The sequence below is a fragment of the Pneumocystis jirovecii genome, assembly GCF_001477535.1.
Source record: "Pneumocystis jirovecii RU7 chromosome Unknown supercont1.1, whole genome shotgun sequence".
Lineage (NCBI taxonomy): Eukaryota > Fungi > Ascomycota > Pneumocystomycetes > Pneumocystales > Pneumocystaceae > Pneumocystis > Pneumocystis jirovecii.
Genome location: NW_017264775.1, coordinates 194,621 through 209,956, shown reverse-complemented (window position 1 = coordinate 209,956; position 15,336 = coordinate 194,621). Strand labels below are relative to the sequence as shown.

Here is a 15,336-nt window from a genome sequence, read left to right as displayed (position 1 = left end):
GTACTCAAAAAAATATGGCAATACTTTAAACTATTGATAAAATGCAATATCGTATTTCATTAACAAAATTCATAATGTTTTAATTACATATAGAACATTAATTATTATTTATTTCAACTTCCTTCATTCCTAATCGTCTAATACGTGGTTGATCTTTAGATAAGGGGAGTTTGGTTTTGCGGTCAAATACAACACCTACAAATTTTCTTTTAGGTTGAAGAGGGTCTCGATAAAATTGGACAAATCCAGGCTCTAAAGCATAAAGCGTATGATCCCTACCCATACCTACCTTTTGTTTCATCAACATATGCAAAAAAAAGAATTTTCATACATTTTCTCCTGGATAAAATTTGGTTCCTCTCTGTCGAACAATAATATTTCCTGCTTTCACCATTTCTTCTACAAAAAAATTAATTTTTTTAAAAAAAAGACACATCTCTCAAATACCACCGAATTTCTTAACTCCAAGTCTCTTTCCAGGAGAATCTCTATTGTTTTTTGTTGATCCAGCCGATCTTTTTGTTGCAGTTCGAATAATAAGCAGTGGTAAGGAGATTTTTTTTGCAAAAAAACTCCCTGATAATAAAGAACTTTTAATTCTTAGGAAACCAATATTCATATATGATTATATCTTTGATTTTATTAATTTTAACAAAAAAGTATTCACCATTTTTTTAGATGAACGATCGACTATTCACCTAAGAAAAACCGTATAATTTTATGGATCTAAATCAGACACAAAATAAGGAAGAAATAATAGAGCAAATGGTAGAAATAACCAATTGCTCTAAGGAAGAAGCAGTTCATTTATTACAACTAAATGAATGGAATTTAACAGTATTTTCTATAGTATTTAAATTTTAAAAACTAAAAAAAACAAGGAAACAATTGTAAATTATATAGAAAATTCCAAAAATACAGAAAAAAGTAAACGTGAGATACCGGTTTGTAATACTATAGAGACGTATATTTCTATTTGTCTTTTTTCTTTTAATTTATTATAAATAGAAAGAATCAGCGTAAATTTAAAACATTTAGTGATATTCACACAGAAGAATCAGATACTAATGATGAGGAACAAAAGAATTTTTATGCAGGTGGTGAAAAGTCGTACGCAGTTATTTTTTGATTTAGATTTATTTTTTTGATTTATTACAGTGGTATATATACTCAACACCCAAAGTCAGATAAAAATATTATTGAGCAAATTTTGAAAAAAGCATCTGAGTATGTATCTTTTTATATATATTTGCATCTTACTTTTGAATAGGAATACTTATAAGGAAAATGATAACCCTGAACCGTCGAATACCATGCCTAAATTTACAGGAACAGGTATTTCTTAAAAAAAATTATATATATGGGTAATACGTGTATTTTTAACCGTTTTAGGCTATATTCTTGGTAAAGAAGAAGAACCATCTTCTAAAGTCCAAAATCCTAAGGAATCAACGGCTTATACACCTCCTGCTAAAGTTACACGTGATTTAATATTTTGGAAAGAAGGATTTACAATTGATAATGGCCCTTTAATGAGATATGATGATCCTTCGAACACAGCAAACCTCCAGGCGATAAATTCTGGGTACTATTAATTACATATAACACATAATTTATAATTAGTAGACATGCACCATTGTCATTATTAAATGTACAAATAGGACAAGAAGTGGATTTAAGAGTTCAAAAAAAACTGGACAAGGAGTACCAGCCCCTTAAAAAATATACACCATTTTCTGGAGCAGGTCAAAGATTGGGAAGGTTAGACATTACTTTTAACATTTATATTTGTAACTTTTTCAAGTCCAACGCCAAAAGTTATTGTTTCTGGGTCAGAAAAAACACAAAAAAACACAAATGAAGACAAAAAAATTGTCTATCACCACACTATTGATGAAACGTTTCCTTTTACAACACTGCAAATTCGGTTCGGAGATGGATCAAAACATTCCGTAAAATTTAACTTGACACATACGGTTGGTGACATTTATGATTTTATGGACTTGTAAGAGCCTTAAAGCTGAAATATTTGTTTCTTATTTTCAAAGAAATAGGTCAAACAATGATTCGCGTGATTATATACTACAAACAACTTTTCCAAATAAAGAATATAGAGATAGATCAATAAACCTAAAAGACGCAGGACTGTTGAATGCAGTTCTTATCCAGAAGTATATATAAGTTATTTAAGATGTATTAAGTTAATGCATTTGATAATCGTTTGATATTTGCTTATATAGTTATAAATGTATACATTATCGCCACACTTAAAGCTCAAAATTTATTTGTTTAAAAACCATAGATCAAATGCCCTTCAGAAAGATCCAAATGAGACATTAGACATTATTTATCTAAGGCTACTTCGTTGATATCAATGTTAGTGTCCCCACACTTTTATTGCGGAAAATCTAATTTCTTCATATAACACAGTATCCTTTACACACTTATTTCTAACGAAACAATCTCCGATGTGCCCTGCTTTGTGGCATCCGTTTAGTGTCTCGTTTATATATACGATATGCTTCACGTAAATGATCAGGTGCTAATGGGCCCGTATGTCCCCATTGTTGCTGAATATCGCGTGCTATTGAGTATCAAGAATGTTTTTAAAAAAGAAAAGCCAATACCCTTTTCAATAATTTCACCAATAAAGACTTTAACAAACCCAGATATAACAATACAAATATTCGGTGTAATACTTTGATTCAACATAGAATTAACCATCTAATCATATTTATAACCAACATAAGATGAAAAAGATATAGAATACCCTTCTGAAACTTGATCTATCAAGATTTGCTCGACGGAAAATCTCATAACGCCGCATTTGATCTTCATTAAAACTATCTAATAAAATCCTGTAAAAACAAAAATAAGCCTTAAATATAGTAAAAGAATAAAATTATCACTTTAAACGCATTTTTTCTTCATCTTCAAGCTGTGTCCACTGAGTATTGCAAGATACAATAGATGTACCATAATCATTTGTTTCTTCTTCTTCTTCAACGCCAGAAAGCTGAAACTTCTTTTCCTGAGACATATTTAAAAAACCAGTTTTTTTGTCTATTAAATTATTCTTTTTACTGAAAAATAATACTTAAAAACTATTTTTTTGCAAATTTTGTTAATTTAGTTGTAATAAAATATCAATGGTATTCTGTAATATCAAAATTCGCTAGAAATAAACGTTGCCAGGCCAACTGAGCAACGTCAAAAATTTGAATCAGAAAAGAAAGAAAAGAAAGAGGGACAAAAAGAGGGATAAATGATTCAAAAAGTAATTAAAAATATAGAAAATTCAAGATTTTATATGGAGAATCCTTTTTTTTGTGTTTTTTTTCGAAGAAAATCAACAAAAATAGACAAACAAAAAGTACCATATAAATCACCACCAAATATGCTTCCATTGCCACTAGCTTTGAGGTATCTTCGTGCAGCAGAAGTAGGGTGGCCAGAGAAATCATCAACAATTGAACTACATCTTCGTGTAAAGCGGGAGAAACGGTCTATACCACTGAAAGGAAGTGTGAAACTTCCATTGCCAGCCAAGCCGCATCTCAGAATATGTGCAATTGCAGAAGGTGATGCTGCAGATGTAGCAAGAAAATCTGGAGCAACAATGGTTGGATCTAATGATATTATTGAAAAGGTAACTAATTTTTTAAAAAAATTAAACTAAAATCTGGTATATAGATTTTACAAGGTCAAGTAAAATTTGATATATGTATTGCACATATAGACTCTTTTCCTTTACTAGAAAAGATAGCAAAAGTACCAGGTGCAAAGCGTTGGATGCCTAGTGCTAAAAAGGGCACTGTGTGTTCTGAAATAGGTGATGTTATTAATATGACGGCGAATGGAGTACAATATAAAGAAAAAAATGGACTAATTCAAGTACCATTAGGAAGTGTACGTCAAAGTTATGTCTAGTCTAATATACTATTAAACCTTAATAGGCACGTTACTCGGATTTAGAAATACAATCTAATTTACGGTTATTTCTTGAACACATTGGGTTTTTCAACAAAAAAAAAATAAAAATAGACAGAAATGTTGCCAAAATAGTTATATCTTCAACTCATGGTATGGGTATTGTACTAGATCCTCTTTCGATTTAACATGATGGGATTGACTTTATTTTACATAATTGACGACATGCTTCCACTGATGCATCAAGATCTCTATATATTTGAAGAATTATTAATAGCTTTTCATCGTTTGGCGTATCTTTTTTATATTTATGAAGAGCAAGAGCTAAATGGTTGAATAATTCGTTTTGTACAACTTGAATTTTTTCTTTTCTTTCTTCTATGAATGGATGTTGTAATGAAACAAGCGAAAGGTGATATTTAAGGAAGATATAAGACCTAGACAATTCTTGCAAAACCGATATATCAATACTTCATCTATGTTAATTCATTGAATAATATAAAATAGATATATACTCGTTTTCATATTCTTTAATAATGAGTGATAAAAGACACTCCATATCTTCAATCATCATATTTATATTCAAAAGGTTCATAGAAAGTTCCTATCAAATATAAACAAACATTTAGTCTTATGTTTTATTACTTTTTTTACATAAATTTCGTTTTTTTTTTGCAACTCTTGATCTATACGTAAAATATTCAGTTGAATTGTATCATGTATTTTCTATATTATATGTAAGAGAGGATATTCTTAAACAATTGATATAATACTTTAACCTCATTTTTAAATTTTGTTAAATAAATAGATAAATCAATAATTTTGCTTTCATTTTCAAGAATACTGTCTGCAAGTTTGAAAAAATCATCATATTTTTCTCTAACAAATGTAACAATATCATTTTCAATTGTTTTTGACAATTTTTTAAGTTTAATTTGTAAATCTTCAAGTGTATGAAATTTATATACTTTTTTTAAAAATTCATCTACATCAAAATTTTCCTCTAAAAATACTTCATCATTTAGTTTTTCATACAAATCAAAAGACAAGAAATCTTTCAATATATTTTCTTTATCAAAGTTTTCAAATTCTTTTTGACTTGACATGAAATATAAAACTTATCGGCTTTATTGATTTTATAAATCTTAAAAAATGGAAAAATATAAAATAAAGAAATGCTGCTTATGCCTTGTATTTCAATAGAATATTTTTAACTTTTAATTATGAGTTCAAATTTACAAAATTATAATTTAACATTTTAGAAAAAATATTTAAACCAAAAAACTATAATATATTTAAGATTAATCTACTATATATTTGACATCAATAATAAGCATGCTTTATAGTATACCTTTAAAAAACTATGTTGAAAATTTATATTCTTTAAATACATATAGAAGAAACATCAGTTATATTGAAAGAAATCAGATCCGCTTTTTGTAGGACAGAAGCAACTTGATGGATAACATCTAATGGTACATCATGGACATTTTGTGAAAACTCTACTGTTTTAAGCCATTCTACAACATCCTCTTTTAAATAATGAAAATTTTTAACAATGTATTTAATTGCTTTATCATTATTTTGATAAAAATATGCAATTCCATCATTAATGGCATTTAAAAAATCGACAAGTACAGGTTTTTCAAAAATATGTGCATTCGCTGCAATCATGTAAGATGGCCAACTGAAGAAATAAATTAAAAAGATATAAAACAAAAAATTGAAATGCATACTGTGTAGATAGTTCACCAATCTTCCTTATTTCGCCGCTATTATAATATTTCTTACAAGAAAAATGCTCCCATATAAATGCTGCAATCTCATCTCTACAATAGATTAATAATAATAGAAAAAAATAAAACAGGAAAAATACGAATTTGCAGCTTCAATAAGTTTTTGAAACGTATTAAGCACCTTAAATACAAATGGTTTAACTATTTTTGATGTCTCTTATTTTGTGAGTGAATAAAGTATTATTTTAATAGATTTAATAAAAAACCTTGTTTCGCAAAAATATATGACATAATATGAGAACCACTTAAAATTAAATTAGTTGTTATCTCCAATAATAAAAGTACACAAAAACCTTCCTATATTAGAAATACCAACAACACTTCCATCCAAGTCTTCTTCAGTGTGATAAGAAGATTGTTTGCCTGTATTAATCGACCAACCTAGTTTTATCAATATGAAAATTATGAGATAAAATAAACTTACAAAGATGAGATTTAACATATGTCCCTACAATTTTGCATGAACCCTTACTACTTGAACATCCAACGACAAGTGCTTCAGTCAATCCTATAGAAATATCTGTACAATAAATTATATAAAATAAATAAAACAAAAGATATACCAAGTGCACCACTTTGAAGCTTCCGCATAACTTGGCCACTACCTCCTGAACATACAACGAATTTAGCATCGATTCCATAGTTAGCAAAAATTCCATTATTATGAGCAAAAAGTATAGCTAGTGACTTATCAGCTAATATTTAAAAATATAGGCAAATCAACGTGCAGAAAAATATTCTGGAACATAACCGATCTGAATACAAGTTTTAAGCTACATAATAACATCTACTATTCAACAAACCCGAATCAAATGTTTTCCCATTAGTGTTTTACACAAAAAATTAAAATCTTAATTAAAAATAAGCTTTTGAACGTTTGAAAAGAAATTTTATCAAACAATTGATAGAAATTTTTCTTTTTATATGATTTCCTATGTTGGAAACTTCTAGATCAAGCTCTATCTAAAAAAAGATCTTTTGCTGTTAAATCACTTTGTTCACTAAAAAAAGGCCGTTTAATAACTTTATCACACTAAAAAAATACAGAAAATCACAGAAAATCCCTTTTTTCCAAAAATTCCCTTTTTCCAGAATATAATTTAATCTTTTATTTGAAATAAAATAAACAGATAATTAAAAAGTAATACTGAATTTAAAATATTTGCATTATATCATAGAATATTGCTTAAAAACGTAAAATACAAACTTTTTAACTAATTATATACTTATCCAGTTACTATATATCTATATAAGTATCTTCTAAATCTACAAGCAACTTACCGGTTCTTTTTTTAATCTTTTAATTGTCGTCACTAAACTCATCGATACGGGTGAAACGTCAAGAAAAATATACTGATGACATCAACTGCTTTACGCCGTCTTTTTACTGAATATAAAGAGCTTATCTCTAATGCACCTCATGGCATTATGGCTGGTTATTATTTCTCCCAAAAAACCGTATTTTAAAACCTTTAAATAGGACCCACAGATGAAAACAATTTTTTTGAATGGGAATGTTTGCTAGAAGGCCCAGAAGGTACACCGTTTGAAGTAAGTTCTGTGCTTATATATATTTGCCATACTGTATTTAATAATTTGTTGCACAGGGTGGTTTGTTTCCAGCAACTTTAAAATTTCCAAAAGTGAGAAATATTGATAATAAATATTAGTAATTAATGGCTGAAGGATTACCCACTAAATCCACCTGTTATGAAGTTTACATGTGAAATGTTTCACCCAAATGTATATCCTGATGGAACTGTCTGTATTTCGATTTTGCATGCACCGGGTGATGATCCAAACATGTATGAATCTTCATCTGAACGGTGGTCACCTGTACAGAGTGTTGAAAAAATTCTTCTAAGTGTTATGTCGATGCTTGCAGGTAAACTTTTATTAGTGCTGACTAACTATCTTGACATTTTATTAATAAAGAGCCGAATGACGAAAGCGGTGCAAACATTGATGCCTGTGTACCACCCCTTAGTTATATAAATGTACCTAATTATAAAATAGAAGCTTTGGCGTACTAACCGAAACGAATATAATCGTATTGTTCGTCACAATGTTCGAAAGATTCTTGGACTTTAATAATATTCAGTTTTGTCAATAAATATTTTCCTTTATTGATCTACTGCCGTGTTTTTGTATTAGTTTGATAATTAGTAATATCAGTAAATTTATATTCTCAATTATAGTTCATCCAAAGAGTCTGTTGGATCCACTGGTACCATATCAGTTTGTGTAAGAAACCACATAACTACATTTTTCCGGCCATGAAATTCTGCATCTGATAATGGCGTTTTTTGTGCGTCATTTTGAATATGTAGATTTGCACCACCTTTAACGAGCTCAGAAACTATTTCCAAGTGCCCATTTACTGAAGCCCAATGAAGAGGAGTATTTCCTCGTTCATTCTGAATTGAAATATATTTATGTTTATCATTTGTTTCTGGAAGTTGAGAAAGTAAAAATTGAACAATGTCTGGGCCCTCAAATTAGAGCTTTTAAAGACAAATTATGCAAAATACTCAAGTGACCATTTGCTGAAGCCATATGAAGTGCTGTATTGCCATTCTCATCCTGTTGAAATAAATCAATCAATGACAATGGTAACTTCTGAATAGTTTTTAAATCTCCAAAGCGTGCAGCAAAAAAAAATGTTTCAGAAATATCATGTAGGTCCTGATTTTTGTTTATATATGTATCATCTGTTGAAAAAGCCATTTCATCTGTTTAAAATATGTTTTTAGTACTTTATCCTTTCTGAACAGAAGTCAGTCGAAAGCTGAAACGTTTAATCAAAAACTGAAAAACAATGATTACAAGAAAAATACAAAAAATATTTTTATATCTAATAAAAATATATATACATATGTCTACTATATTGAAAGATTCAGATTCATTTATAAATAAAAGCCTTATAAAATATAGATGTGAAATCAAAAGGTATTAAAAGAATATTAAACATAAAAAGTACTTGAAAAGCTCTGTATAAAACTTTTAGAGGAATATTATCTGATGATTGTATAAAAATGGTTTCTACGTATAATATTTAATAACTGCAATGAAACCTCATAATTTGGTTATTATATAAACTAATTTCCGATAAAATATCAATCTTCTAGGAGCCATTCTCTTTTCCGCTGTTCTTTCTTTTGCCGATTTTGCTTCTTATAGTTTGCAAGTTCTTTTTTTGTAAGTCTTTTTTGCTGTCTCTCTGCACGAAAGCTACGTCCATCATGTGCTGCAGCAGTTGCCTCAACATCAAAATAAAAAGATTGTTGCCGTAGTGCTCTTGCATCTTCAGTAAAGTTTTCTGGTATTTTATTCGGATCATTTTGCCATTTACCCGTTAGACGATTAAACCGAGCGGTAAAAACATACTCTTTGTAAGGATAAGAAGGATAAGATACATTTTTGGATTGTATATCCATTTTCATAGATGTTTCTGAAGAGTTATCTGGTATACGTGGATTTTTCCATGTAGTTTCATTTGTTTTTGAATTCCAAAAATAATACGTCTGTGTTTTTGGATCTAAAACTGCATTCCAGCCATCATCAGGGGAAATAGAGTCTTTTGTACTATTTAAAAAATCTGTATTTGACTTCTCAGATAAAAATGAAGGAGATCCAGAGGAATTTGGTGCTTCAACTGAAACGTATTCATTAATAATAGGATTTTGACTGTTTAAAGCAGGAAAAGTCTCAGGAATAGGTTCATCTGGAAGAGGAGGCGTTTCATCTGAACTATATGAACTAGATAAGCTCTCTGTTTCTGCTTTCTTCATTAATAGGCTTAAGTGCCTTTTTTTAAGTTAATGTGGTATCGTAGGTAAACCTCAAGATTAACTTTAAAAAAATGATTTAAGCTTAATTTAAAAAAAAAAAGGGTTTATTTGGTTTTTATAGACGATTTCAATTGATCTAAATAATATTAATAGGAAGAGAAGTTTGTTTTATGCTTATCCTGTTTTTTCTAGTAAAAAATTCATGAAAAATAACTGAGGAAAATAATATTGAAAAATGGCATCTGCAATTTATTTTTTGGACTTGAAAGGAAAGATATTGATTTCTCGTGATTATCGTGGAGATATTCCTGTGACATATGTTGAAAAATTTCTTTCTTTAATCTCTGAATCAGACGATACAGTACCAGCAACACCGTGTTTTACGTATGAAGGCATTCATGTAATTTATATATTTTAGAACGTAAATGGAGTGTCTTACAATTCTAGTATCTTTATATTCGGCATAGTAACTTATATATACTTACATTGACAAGAAAGAACTCGAATGCTGCAGAGTTATTGCTTTTTCTTCATAAAATTGTAGAAGTATATATTTATTAATATTAATGCAGATTTTTATTTATTTTTTAAGGTTTTTAGTGAATATTTCAAATCACTTGAAGAAGAATCTATACGGGATAATTTTGTTATTATTTATGAGCTTCTAGATGAAATGATGGATTTTGGTTATCCCCAGATAACAGAGACAAAAATTTTACAAGAGTATTTTTTTATTAATCATCTGAAAAAAGCTTAGAATTTCTAGGTATATTACACAAGAAAGTCATAAATTAGAAGTTATGACTTTGCCTTCTGTCGCTGTTACTAATCCTATTTCATGGCGCTCTCAAGGGATTAAATATCGGAAAAATGAAATATTCTTAGATGTTATAGAATCTTTAAATTTATTAGTAAGAAAAAATAAACTTTTATTAAGTTAATTATTTAAAGATAAATTCTAATGGAAATATTGTAAGAAATGAAATTATTGGTACTATTAAAATGAAATGTTATCTTTCTGGAATGCCAGAACTTTGTTTAGGCTTGAACGATAAAATTATGTTTGAAAATATAGGTAGAACAGTAAAAGGTAAAGCTGTTGAAATGGAGGATGTAAAATTTCATCAATGCGTGCAATTATCTAGATTTTATAATGATCGAACAATTTCATTTATTCCACCTGATGGAGAATTTGAATTAATGAATTATAGGATGAATACTCAGGTTAAATATAATAGATTGATGATTATTTCTAATTTTAACATAGGTAAAACCTCTTGTATGGATAGAATCTACGTTTGAAAACCATTCTGGGTCTCGAATAGAAATATCAGTTAAGGTCTATAATATTTATAGTTTTAAATTTCCTAATATTTAAAAATTTTAGGTAAAATCGCAATTTAAACGGAAATCATCTTCAAATAATGTTGAAATTATTGTTCCTGTTCCGGATGATGCCGATTCTCCACGTTTTTGTGCATCAATTGGAAATGTGCTTTATGCTCCTGAAAAATCTGCTATTATATGGAAAATTAAACAACTTCCAGGAGGTAGAGAGTATTTAATGAGGGCTGAATTAGGATTACCTAGCGTCAAAGGAAGTATGTATTTATAATAAAGCAAATTTAGATTAATTACTTGGTAGCTGAAATAAGTCCTAAAAAAAGGCCTATAAGTGTTAAATTTGAAATTCCATATTTTACCATTTCTGGAATTCAAGTTAGATATTTAAAAGTAAATATTATTATTGTTATTATTATTTTAATAAATATTTTTAGATTGTTGAACCAAAACTTCAATATACAGCATTACCTTGGGTTCGTTATATAACGCAAAATGGAGAAGTTAGTTTTCGACAATCATAGTTTATATAGTATAATTTTATATCATAATGGCCTTTATTTTCATTAAATATTAATATATTAACTAAAATACAAATGATTATATTCCAAAATATTGTAATTTTAAAATACTTAAATGGCTTAATTTTAATTCTAATTTATTTCTGTTTGATTTTATGAAAATCGTTTAAATAAATTTCAAATATTCCTTTAACAAATAATATTTTGATTAGATATGGAACTCTAAAGTCTTAAATTTATTAATTTTAAGTATTAATGTCAAATTTTTTAATCAAAATATAATTTGAAGTTAGTCTTTATAAATTGATTTTAAAAATAAAAATATAATATCTGAAATAATTAGATTTTTTGATTCTTATTAAGTATAAAATAATAAATATATATATGTTAATTTATCATTTTAAATAGATTAACTATTATATTTATTTTTATATAAAATAATCGCTTTTTTTAGATGATGTCATTGACCATTCTTTGGCATTTACCCAGTTTTTCCCTTCAATTTTAATCTTACCAATTTTAAGACTACGTCCATCTAGACACCTCACATGTAATTCATTTTTAGAACAAGTATATAAACCGGAGCATCCATAAACTCTTTCTTCCGTATCATTAATTATCTGTATATCGCTTAAAATGACTACTTTATTTGATGACTTGAATCGACATTGTAATTTCCCAAATATGCGATTTCTTAATTCAATTTCATCTGAAGTCCATTTATCCCACTTAATTATTTCATCATCTTTCTTTATTTTTCTTGCATATGAAGGTTCATAAATATTCCGTATGTTTTTATTAAAATTTAAATATTCCTGTTTTAAGAGTACTTCTATTAATAATTCAGCACTTATTTTAGAAAGTGTTTTAGATAAGGTTTGAAGAGTTTCTTTCTCTGCAATTTTGTACGGCTTTGATACACTTATAATTTTTCCCTGATCAAATTTATAAGGATGTAGTGTTTGAATTGTTACTCCTGTATATTTATCTCTATTTAATAAAGTATGGTGTAGTGGCGCAGGTCCTTTATGTCTTTAAAAATTAATTTGAAAAAAAAAAACAAAATTTATTATAACCTTGGAAGAAACGATGGATGAACATTTATTCCACCATATTTTATGTTTTCTAATAATAAAGAAGGTATTAAATGTCCAAATGAAACTGCAATTGCAAGATTAAACATTTCTTTATGATTACATATAATATCCTATATAAAATTAGATAAAAAAATATAGTTTGCAAAATGTAAATCTTATACACTAATTTTTTGCATATTTCCATTTTCTACCTCATGAATTTTAAGATTATATTCCATAGCTAATAATTTTACTGGTGCTATGAAAACTGAGTTTTTTAAAGCATCAAAAAAGAAAATTATAAACTACTTTTATACAAAATTTTATTCCTTCTTCCTATTTTTGAGTCAGATAATGTAACAACCTCTATTTTCTCCAATATTGCTTTGTTTGATTGGTATAATGAAATAAGAGATAAAAGCGAAAAAGTGCTAAAATAATCTGTTCCAAAGAATAATATACGAAGAGGATCTCTTCTGAAACATGTATTTTCTGTAAAATGTCTCTTTTGAATCCTTATTTTTGCACATTTTTTAGATAAGTCTAAAACAATATATCTCATTGAAAAAATATTCAATCTTAATTGAAATCTTTTATATAAAATTCTTTTTAATAAAAAAAGTTTTTAATATTTTTTTATAATATTTATTATATTAAACATATAACTTGTTTTTATCTATAATTTATCGCTTATTTTACATAGTATTGATAATAATTTTATAGTTTTTTACTAAAAAACATGGTTAAAGTAAATATTGTTAATCCTTCTTTTGAAAAATGACAAGTGTACGCTTTTCTTTATCGAATAAATGTCCTCTCTCTTATTTAGCTATTTTCAATCCTTCTCTTGGTCTTTCTGAAGGATCTTTGCATCATCAAATTCTTTTTTTTATGTCAGAAACACTTCTTTCATCTGATGATCAGCTACGTAATATCGGTTTAATACAAGGGATTTTGCAATTTTCAGAGTAATTTCTATAATTTATTATCTTTTTCTTAATATAAGTATAGGAATTTCAAAAAAAAAGTATTTAATGAATATATACAGTCAGAAAATTATGTAATTATCATTACACAAGTTGAAGATGGGTGGTATATTGTTGCAGTAAGTAATAAGGTATTTAGTATCTTTTAATGAATAAAGTCATTTTCTGTTGCCTTTTTAAAAACAAATCCTATTTTTTGCCCACCTTTTACTGTATTATTTCATTATTTATGTAACGGGTATGAACAATATAAGCTTATTTATGGATTATTTAGTCATACATTACAAATTAAGGGACGTGATGTTTTAGAAACACAGTTAAATGAGTGGTGGTCAAAATGGGTATGGAATTTAGATCTTACTCTTAATGATTTATCTGTTTTATATAATGGTAATATTATACATGAAATTAGTATACTGTATTGATGTAATTTAGCTATTGATATGAGTCTTACATCTCCTGATTTTTATTTAGAAGAAAAATTGATTAAAAGTATAAATGAATTAAAGGCAAATAATGATCGTATTCTTGATTTAATCATATCAACTGTTTTATTTCCTTTTCCTGATCATCATACTAAGCATAATAAAGGTTGTCTCTATGCAGGTGATGGTAGTATATCAAAAAACAATGTAAAAATTCTTTATAATTGGCTTAAATGTGAAATTAATGAATTTTTTATTAATAAAATGTACGAGGAAAATATGGTTCAAGAGTATTTTGAAAACAATACAAATCAGGATAAAAAAGTATATATAATTATTTTTCATTTATTTTATTAATCACTTTAGGGAAAAACCGTTTTTTTAACGTCAGATTCTTGTTTCAATTCATCAAATAATAATTATAAACCATTAGGATCATCTTGGATGCCTATAAATCTTTTCGCTTTACCATCAATATCAATTGATATGAGCAACTTTGTTTCATTTATGTCTGGAAATAAATCTTTAGAAAATCAATCAGCATATAACTATAATTCAAAAAATAATATGTTTAAGAATAATACTTTAGGATATTTTATTTATGGTCTTGTAGAAAAAAATGGTGCAGATTCTATCATTTCTGAGAAAAAACTTTATCTTGGAAATCAAATAAATGAAAATATAATAAATTCAACATTAAATGATGAAGGGAAAAATTTCAGTTTTAAAACATTAAGTTTAAATACTGAAATAGATTCTCAGTATATATCTATTTCTATATATTATTCATATCCTTTTATTTATATGATTCCACTTAGAAATCAAAATATTGATACAAAAAATTCAGAAAACATATTTATTAAAAATAATATATTTTATATAGACCTTCAATGTTCATTAGAACGAATGACTGCAGAACTTCAATCATATTTTATGGATTATTCTAGGAATTATCCTTCTTTTTTTTGGCATATAATATTCGACCCTAATACACGACAATTGTATAATAATATACCATTGTTAAATGATGATTATAAAAAGAATGAAAATATAGAAAAAAATCTTTCAACTAAAGAATTATTACATATACATTGCTATGTTTTAAAGATTTTTGATCAAATAATAAACACTGAAAAAGAAAATGAATTAGAAGAATATATTTTAAAAACATCATGGAATTTTTGGATTTGTTATTTGCATAGTGATGGGAAACATATAATACTTATTATGAAGAAAGATAAAAATAAAGAAAATCTTATTAATGATTCTTTTGAAAATGTTTTTCAAGAAGCAAAAAAATATGTATCAGAGTTATTATATACACCAAATATAAAAATATAAATAAAAAAATATTTTTAGTTTGCAAGAAAATTTCAAATTAAAACTTAAATAAAATGAAAAAGTATCCTCTAAATATAATATAATGAAAAATAATTTTTTTATATTAAAAAAATATTAACATGTTTAGCT

At 27.1% G+C, this 15,336-nt stretch overlaps 12 protein-coding genes across 12 annotated transcripts; 5 read left to right on the top strand and 7 right to left on the bottom strand.

Annotated features, from left to right (window-relative positions):
* Nucleotides 1-97: 97 nt before the first annotated feature.
* T551_00114 (ribosomal protein L27) lies at nt 98-619 on the bottom strand (the record flags this gene model as incomplete). The annotated part of the gene is made up of 3 exons (XM_018372381.1): nt 98-289; nt 332-399; nt 448-619. The coding sequence occupies 3 exons, from the start codon at nt 617-619 to the stop codon at nt 98-100; spliced, it is 432 nt and encodes a 143-aa protein (XP_018231321.1).
* Nucleotides 620-720: 101 nt separating this feature from the next.
* On the top strand, nt 721-2,369 carry T551_00113 (protein phosphatase regulator SHP1; the record flags this gene model as incomplete). The annotated part of the gene is made up of 10 exons (XM_018372380.1): nt 721-837; nt 882-964; nt 1,009-1,110; nt 1,159-1,227; nt 1,271-1,335; nt 1,393-1,585; nt 1,627-1,761; nt 1,805-2,005; nt 2,049-2,171; nt 2,303-2,369. 10 exons carry the CDS (start codon nt 721-723, stop codon nt 2,367-2,369), a joined length of 1,155 nt encoding a protein of 384 aa, XP_018231320.1.
* An 81-nt stretch (nt 2,370-2,450) lies between these two features.
* T551_00112 (uncharacterized protein) lies at nt 2,451-3,040 on the bottom strand (the record flags this gene model as incomplete). Its single annotated transcript, XM_018372379.1, has 4 exons — nt 2,451-2,584; nt 2,628-2,724; nt 2,771-2,858; nt 2,910-3,040. 4 exons carry the CDS (start codon nt 3,038-3,040, stop codon nt 2,451-2,453), a joined length of 450 nt encoding a protein of 149 aa, XP_018231319.1.
* Nucleotides 3,041-3,310: 270 nt separating this feature from the next.
* On the top strand, nt 3,311-4,118 carry T551_00111 (uncharacterized protein; the record flags this gene model as incomplete). The annotated part of the gene is made up of 3 exons (XM_018372378.1): nt 3,311-3,649; nt 3,694-3,909; nt 3,957-4,118. 3 exons carry the CDS (start codon nt 3,311-3,313, stop codon nt 4,116-4,118), a joined length of 717 nt encoding a protein of 238 aa, XP_018231318.1.
* On the bottom strand, nt 4,115-5,036 carry T551_00110 (uncharacterized protein; the record flags this gene model as incomplete). Its single annotated transcript, XM_018372377.1, has 4 exons — nt 4,115-4,400; nt 4,446-4,534; nt 4,576-4,656; nt 4,704-5,036. The coding sequence occupies 4 exons, from the start codon at nt 5,034-5,036 to the stop codon at nt 4,115-4,117; spliced, it is 789 nt and encodes a 262-aa protein (XP_018231317.1).
* A 277-nt stretch (nt 5,037-5,313) lies between these two features.
* Nucleotides 5,314-6,550, bottom strand: T551_00109 (uncharacterized protein; the record flags this gene model as incomplete). The annotated part of the gene is made up of 9 exons (XM_018372376.1): nt 5,314-5,617; nt 5,667-5,759; nt 5,807-5,882; nt 5,933-5,970; nt 6,020-6,107; nt 6,151-6,246; nt 6,290-6,406; nt 6,451-6,481; nt 6,530-6,550. 9 exons carry the CDS (start codon nt 6,548-6,550, stop codon nt 5,314-5,316), a joined length of 864 nt encoding a protein of 287 aa, XP_018231316.1.
* A 532-nt stretch (nt 6,551-7,082) lies between these two features.
* T551_00108 (ubiquitin-conjugating enzyme E2-18 kDa) lies at nt 7,083-7,817 on the top strand (the record flags this gene model as incomplete). Its single annotated transcript, XM_018372375.1, has 6 exons — nt 7,083-7,161; nt 7,207-7,286; nt 7,334-7,369; nt 7,413-7,611; nt 7,662-7,699; nt 7,743-7,817. The coding sequence occupies 6 exons, from the start codon at nt 7,083-7,085 to the stop codon at nt 7,815-7,817; spliced, it is 507 nt and encodes a 168-aa protein (XP_018231315.1).
* A 101-nt stretch (nt 7,818-7,918) lies between these two features.
* Nucleotides 7,919-8,453, bottom strand: T551_00107 (uncharacterized protein; the record flags this gene model as incomplete). The annotated part of the gene is made up of 2 exons (XM_018372374.1): nt 7,919-8,211; nt 8,258-8,453. The coding sequence occupies 2 exons, from the start codon at nt 8,451-8,453 to the stop codon at nt 7,919-7,921; spliced, it is 489 nt and encodes a 162-aa protein (XP_018231314.1).
* Nucleotides 8,454-8,842: 389 nt separating this feature from the next.
* Nucleotides 8,843-9,517, bottom strand: T551_00106 (uncharacterized protein; the record flags this gene model as incomplete). The annotated part of the gene is made up of 1 exon (XM_018372373.1): nt 8,843-9,517. The coding sequence occupies one exon, from the start codon at nt 9,515-9,517 to the stop codon at nt 8,843-8,845; it is 675 nt and encodes a 224-aa protein (XP_018231313.1).
* Nucleotides 9,518-9,752: 235 nt separating this feature from the next.
* On the top strand, nt 9,753-11,382 carry T551_00105 (uncharacterized protein; the record flags this gene model as incomplete). Its single annotated transcript, XM_018372372.1, has 9 exons — nt 9,753-9,917; nt 9,965-10,063; nt 10,110-10,240; nt 10,284-10,428; nt 10,469-10,741; nt 10,785-10,856; nt 10,905-11,118; nt 11,163-11,251; nt 11,296-11,382. 9 exons carry the CDS (start codon nt 9,753-9,755, stop codon nt 11,380-11,382), a joined length of 1,275 nt encoding a protein of 424 aa, XP_018231312.1.
* A 425-nt stretch (nt 11,383-11,807) lies between these two features.
* T551_00104 (methionyl-tRNA formyltransferase) lies at nt 11,808-13,017 on the bottom strand (the record flags this gene model as incomplete). The annotated part of the gene is made up of 4 exons (XM_018372371.1): nt 11,808-12,411; nt 12,456-12,586; nt 12,638-12,714; nt 12,765-13,017. 4 exons carry the CDS (start codon nt 13,015-13,017, stop codon nt 11,808-11,810), a joined length of 1,065 nt encoding a protein of 354 aa, XP_018231311.1.
* Nucleotides 13,018-13,232: 215 nt separating this feature from the next.
* Nucleotides 13,233-15,207, top strand: T551_00103 (uncharacterized protein; the record flags this gene model as incomplete). Its single annotated transcript, XM_018372370.1, has 5 exons — nt 13,233-13,423; nt 13,467-13,572; nt 13,600-13,831; nt 13,877-14,190; nt 14,233-15,207. 5 exons carry the CDS (start codon nt 13,233-13,235, stop codon nt 15,205-15,207), a joined length of 1,818 nt encoding a protein of 605 aa, XP_018231310.1.
* Nucleotides 15,208-15,336: the final 129 nt, after the last annotated feature.